This window comes from Acanthisitta chloris, unplaced genomic scaffold (assembly GCF_000695815.1).
Source record: "Acanthisitta chloris isolate BGI_N310 unplaced genomic scaffold, ASM69581v1 scaffold9630, whole genome shotgun sequence".
Classification (NCBI taxonomy): domain Eukaryota; kingdom Metazoa; phylum Chordata; class Aves; order Passeriformes; family Acanthisittidae; genus Acanthisitta; species Acanthisitta chloris.
In genome coordinates this window covers 20,469-26,275 of record NW_008652184.1, presented here as the reverse complement: position 1 = coordinate 26,275, position 5,807 = coordinate 20,469, and the positions used below count along the sequence as shown (strand labels likewise).

Below are 5,807 nucleotides of genomic sequence, written 5' to 3'. Positions count from 1 at the left end.
AGGCACTGCTCAGCCCCATCATGTCTACCTCCATATGGAGCCTTCTGGGTGCCTCATCCTGAGGGTATTCTGGCACTTCCTGCATTACTAGATTAGGATTCCCCATTGCAGTAATTATATATAAATATATATGTATGTATGCATACATACACATTTTAGAAACTGTTACACGTTAGCAAACTCCCCAGGAGGCTTTTTTTAGAGGTGTTATCAACAGGATGTGCTGTGAATATGTGGAATCCAGGAAGCCCTGGATAAGGGCTTTTCTTTACAGCCTTGCTGTGCCCAGAACCCCCTGGCCTCTGTTGGGATCCCTCAGGGCTGCTGTACCACAGACCCTTTTCCTTAGGACAGGTAGGAGTCATGACATGATGCCAGATCCCTCCATTGGTTGGCATTTTAGAGAGACATTGCTCGTTTTTTCAAGTGAACAAGCTCTGTGACATGGCTGGCACCAGTTGCTTGGGGCAGCGGAAGAAAAAGCATCCAAGAAACATCCCCCAGTCATAGCCCTTGGGCAATAAATGAGGACAACAGGGATGGAGCCATTAATATCTGACCCAGACACATGAGATGAGGAAGGTCTGTGGGTACCCTGGTACCAAATGACCCACTCTGTGGGGCAGAAAATGCCTAAAAGTGTATGTTTTCAGGTCTGGTTGTACCTGGGTACAACAGAACACGGCAGGGTTTGGTGCCACCATGCTGTGAGCTATGTAGTGGTAGCAAGGCCCTGGCTCCAACCTGCAGGAAAGGCTGTGGTTAATGCACTAACAACACTTGTGCTGGGGTTCCCACCCACACCAGGGCTTGCACCCATGCCAGGGTTTTCCCCTCACAGTCGTGTGCTGGCTGTGGTGCAGAAATCCCTGCCAGGCAGATCCTGCTGGTGTTTGGGATGATCACTAGGTCCTGCTACCTCCCAGTGATGCCCCCATGGATGAGCTTTAAGGGGAATAGAGGGTTTCACTTGTGAGATGTTTACCTGATCTCTGCTGGGCAAAATGGGATCTGCCCGGGGCTCAGAACTGAGTTTAGAAAACAGAGCTTATATAGCAAGCTTTTGGCTACAGTTGTCTTTCTCGTGATGAATGTGCATCCAAGGTTTGCACCACTCTCTCCTGCTTGTGACTTAGGGTCAGTCACTTCCCTTTTCTGTGAATCTTTTCCTTCCTTTTTCTTAACTTCTTCTCAATCTCCTCCAGTCGGGGGAGGCTGCTAGAGGACTTTCTCTTCCCAAAGCCTCAGTAAAGCATTTAGGACAAGGGAGCCTTGATCTCATGTTACCACTGCTGGCGATGAGTGCAGGTAACAAAATGCACGATTTCAGCCTGTCCAGGACAGCCTTGGGAGATGGTATTTCCACTGGAGCTTCAGGGAGGAAACGGAAAATACCACAGACCTCATCTGTGCTGGTAATCTTGGGCAGGAAGGGGTGAGCTCAGCACTTTGCCAAGCCATGACTTCCAGTCCAAGTCACCCAGAGCATCAAGCATCAGTTCCAGCACCCCAAGGACTGCTGTGAGCATTGTGTGCATGCCTGGAGCGCTGGCTGCATCCTGGCACGTTGTGCTGCTGTGCTGGGCTGCATTTCCCTTCTTCGGATGTGGGTTTTGTTCTTTTGGACGAACACACAGGGCAGAACAACAAAAATAATCCCCCCTTTTCCCGTTGATCTCGGTGCTGGGGCTGTGTGAACCAGCAGCCAGCTGCGGTCGCAGCACAGTCTCCGGGGCTTTGCTCGCCAGACGCCGTGGCAGGGTTGGGGGTTATTTGTACTGAGAAATCCCTGGGAAAGAGATGCTTCCTCTTTGCCAGAAGAGGAAAGGGACACCAGGTCAGGTCTACCAGAGCTAGTGAACTCTGCTGATACCTTGGCTCTCACTTTATTGCAGAAGTTATTGGTAAGAGGTTGGCTGAAGTCTGGTGAGTTTCTGGAGTTCTCAGGAGGGAGGAAGGACTCTGTCTGCCATCAAGAGGGCACATGTAGTGGGGCACATGTGGTGGCACTCACCCTCGCCAGTGCTGGGAGCTGCCGTGTGAGGTGGCAGCAGCTGCTCCAGGTCAACCTGGTGGGTGTGGAGGGGCCAGAAGCTCACCCCAAATCTCTGTCCCCATGTACTGCCAGAGCAGTGGGGCTAGCCAGCATTCTGGTGCAAACTGGTCCCTGCAGCTGGCTTCATATGTGACCAAAATATGCCTCTTTCTCCTCCAGAAACCTCCACTCCTGAAGACCCCAGCCCTGGGTTTCATGTTGCACTGAGCCTCTTCCCTGACCCTGGCTGGCCCTGCCCGCCATGGCGCTGTGTCTCAAGCAAGTCTTCAACAAAGACAAAACATTTCGTCCCCGAAAGAAGTTTGAGCCAGGCACCCAGCGCTTTGAGCTGTACAAGAAAGCCCAGGCCTCTCTCAAGTCTGGGCTGGACCTGAAAGCAGTGGTGCAGCTGCCTCCTGGTGAAAGCATCAATGACTGGATTGCCGTGCATGTAGTGGACTTCTTCAACCGCATCAACCTCATCTATGGCACCATGTCAGAGTACTGCACGGAAAGGAGCTGCCCCATCATGTCTGGTGGACTCAAGTATGAGTACAGGTGGCAAGATGATAGCAAATACAAGAAGCCGACCAAGCTGTCAGCTCCACAGTACATGTGTATGCTGATGGACTGGATTGAGATGCTCATTAACAATGAGGACATCTTCCCCACCAGGATAGGTGAGTGTGCTCTGGTTCTTTGCAGGAACGGTAGGGTTGCAACTGGTGCAGGTTCCCAAGCCACTGGTGCACCTCAGGGTTGGTGTTGCTGAACTCTGTGATGCCAATGATCATGGCTTTTCCTGTTCCTGGTGTTCCTCAGTGTCTGTCCCACACCCCTTTGCTGCAAATTGAGCTTGAGATTCCTCATCCTGCTCCTAGGGGATGTGGAAGACAATGTTCTCCTTTTCTGTGCTTGAACTTTTGCAGGTATTCTGTGCTTGTGAGAAATGAAGGCTAGTAGGTCATCAGCTTTTTTGTCCTTCCTCAAGGAGCTGAGCTGCAGGGGTGGTTAGAGGTGGTCATCACATCCCTGCCCTTCTCTCAGCTAACCAACTCCATTTATTTCTGGTTTTCCATGTAGGCTCATTGTCTCAAGGTCTAACCCTTGTCTAACCTTGCTGCTTCACTCCTCAGCTCCTTTCCATCTCTGCTAATTTATCTTAGCCCTGATTATACATCACATCTTGCTATTTAGGTGAAGCATTGCTTGAGCAGAGATATGACTGTCCCTGGTATCTGGCCTTTCCACTGCCAACGCCCAGGGTGTACAATAAACCACTTCAAACAGCTTGGCCTTAGGAGCTTGCAGAAGCTGCCAAAGGCAACACAGCTTGCAAACTAACCCCTGTGCTGCTGACCTGCAATGCTCAGCAGCTGCCAGAGCTGATATTAGCTGCTACTTAGCTGCTTTTTTGTCATTTGGGGGATGAGTTCAAGGCTTGGAGCTGATGCCTTGGCTGGTGGGTCATGAGCCAGAGCCTCAGGTCATGCCTTGGAGTGGTTGTTTTTCAGATGTAACATGAAGCTACTTGAATGTAAAAAATGATTTAAGGAGCTTTTGGGGGAAAGGCATGGCTTTGCGAGTTTGCTTGACCTTTTTTGTTTTGCCAAGCAGCACTGCTAAGAGCTGTGTGGAATCAGTGCAGTTTAGGCTTAGGATTTTCATTAATATGCTGGGAAACATTGAAGAAAATTGTCTGTGTGGGATTACTGGTATTACTCACTGTTGTAGCCCCATTTGACTGTGCTGTACATGTAGTTATGTGCCTTTTTCAGGAAAGTTTCTGCCCTTAGGAGGCTGCGAGGGATTGTGGGTCTCTACAAGCAAGAGGGTCGGCAGTGCCTAGTTGTGCCAGATTATTTTGGCCCTGGGATGAGGTGACCCCCAGACCCCTGATCTGACCTGGCTGCTCTGGCTTTGCCTGGGGCTAGGGTGGGCCAACTCCCCTCCCAGGGATTTCCTTTTCTCTCACTGAAGCCAAGACCTACAGGCACTTGTTGTTTTCTTCCCCTTGCTGGTAGTCTGGGGCAGGCAGGGTAGTGCAGTGCCAGGTCCTTGTGCTGGAGGACAGGCAGATAAGATGCCTTTGGGGTGTGTGTGTGAGTCAGTCACTGGGATTTGCCAGGGGCATTCACTGTGCCATGGAGACATCCCTCCCACATGGGCTCAGCGGTGTCCACGCATTCTGGTGGATGGAGGAGGCTGGAATTGTGGCTGGCTGACAGTGTCAGTGCAGGATCTCTGTGCCAGCAGCCCCAGCTCTGCTGGGGACAACAAAGTCCCCGTGAATTCTGGCTGCATCTGGGCTCAGGCTTGCTGCTGCCAAGGGGCAAGACAGCAGCCACAGGGAGGGGGCTGGGTCTTCCTCTTCCTGAGGCAGCTTGTTCCTGAGGAGAAGATCTGCATACCATTAAAACCAGAGGCACAGATGTGGGTTTACTCTGTTTTTCCTCCATCCAGAAAGGAGAGTGTCCTGGTCCAATTTCGTGCCTTTCAGATGGGATTTGGGATGTGATGCTGCTTGAAAACTGCTCTGGGAAGTAATGGTTTACAGGGAGCTTAGCACAGGGAGTCTTAATAGCCACAGGAGGGACATTGCAGCACCCTTTGCTCTCCCACGTCTCCCTCTGAGGTGCAAAAGCCTCATACAGTCAAGGTCCTGCTAGTTTTCATCCTGTTTCTGGCACTTCTGCCTCTGAGGTGTACCACACTGTGATGTGGGGAGGGATGGCTGGTGCCTCTAGTTTCCAATTCTCTGTTTCAGTGTGGGGCTGGTCCTGGGTGAGATCTGGTGAATCCTGGTGAGTACCAGCTGCATGTGATCATGGGGCAAATCAAATTTTTTCTCTTCCGAAGTTGTTCCTGGGGTCCCTCTTCTAAGCCCCTTTGTTATGGGGATCTTTGGGGACCCCGAATGACTTCAATCCCTTTGCCAGCATGTCTTGGTGGTTCTGGCTTCATATATGTGAAAGGTAACTCAGGCTGAGGTTGCACTGTAAAACACATGAAAGGCTGTTGGGGGAGGCAGGGGGAGGAGGGAGCTGGTGGCACTTTGTCATCAGTGTGTCCCCAATTAACTGCCTTTCACTGGCCTGCCTTATGCATCTGGGTAATTGCTTGGCAGCTCTGGCATTTCAGAAGATGGAGGTGTTTGGCTGAAGGGAAATGTCACACCTGCCTGCTCCTGGTGGGCTGCTCCTCACTGTCGTGCTGGATCACGGAGGAGGCTGGGTGGGATGTAGAGCTCAGGGACAGCAGCCAGGTTGACCAAACAGAGATAGCCTCTCTCCTAAAGAACCAGCCTTTGGGAAAAGACCCAGGACAAGGGGAATAAGGCAGTGAGAGGACACAGAGGAGGTGTGAGCTGTTTTAAGGAGGGGAAAGGAGTCTGATGAGGTGATGAGGGGAAATTATAAATTTCATGCTTTGGAGTTGTGGTGAGGCTCTTGGATATTAGCAGCAGAGATGGGATTTCAAATGAAGATTTGTTTCACTTCTGCTTGTGCTGGAGAGGTCCATGGGAACAGCTGACCACCATCTCAGTGGGTGTTTGATGAGCTGTGTGCTTCTCAGCTTTCCCTCCTGGCCCCTCTTTGCCATGTGCAATAAAGCTGTCCCAGCACAAAGACTTCCCTGGCTAAGGCTACCTGACCACAGACAAAACAGACTTTTTTTTCTGAATTTGTTTTTTTTTTTTAGAAACAGTAAGTGTTCCCCAAACTTGCTAATGTTGCCTGAGGCTAACCTCAGCATTCTTTTCCATCCAAAA

At 50.9% G+C, this 5,807-nt stretch overlaps 1 protein-coding gene across 1 annotated transcript in view; it reads left to right on the top strand.

Annotated features, from left to right (window-relative positions):
- The first annotated feature begins 2,297 nt into the window (after positions 1-2,297).
- Positions 2,298-5,807, top strand: part of MOB3C (MOB kinase activator 3C) — a 13,425-nt gene continuing 9,915 nt past the window's right edge. Inside the window, exon 1 of the mRNA XM_009076272.1 lies at positions 2,298-2,715. Within this exon, the coding sequence (XP_009074520.1) occupies positions 2,298-2,715 (418 nt within the window). The remainder of the gene's footprint in view (positions 2,716-5,807) is intronic.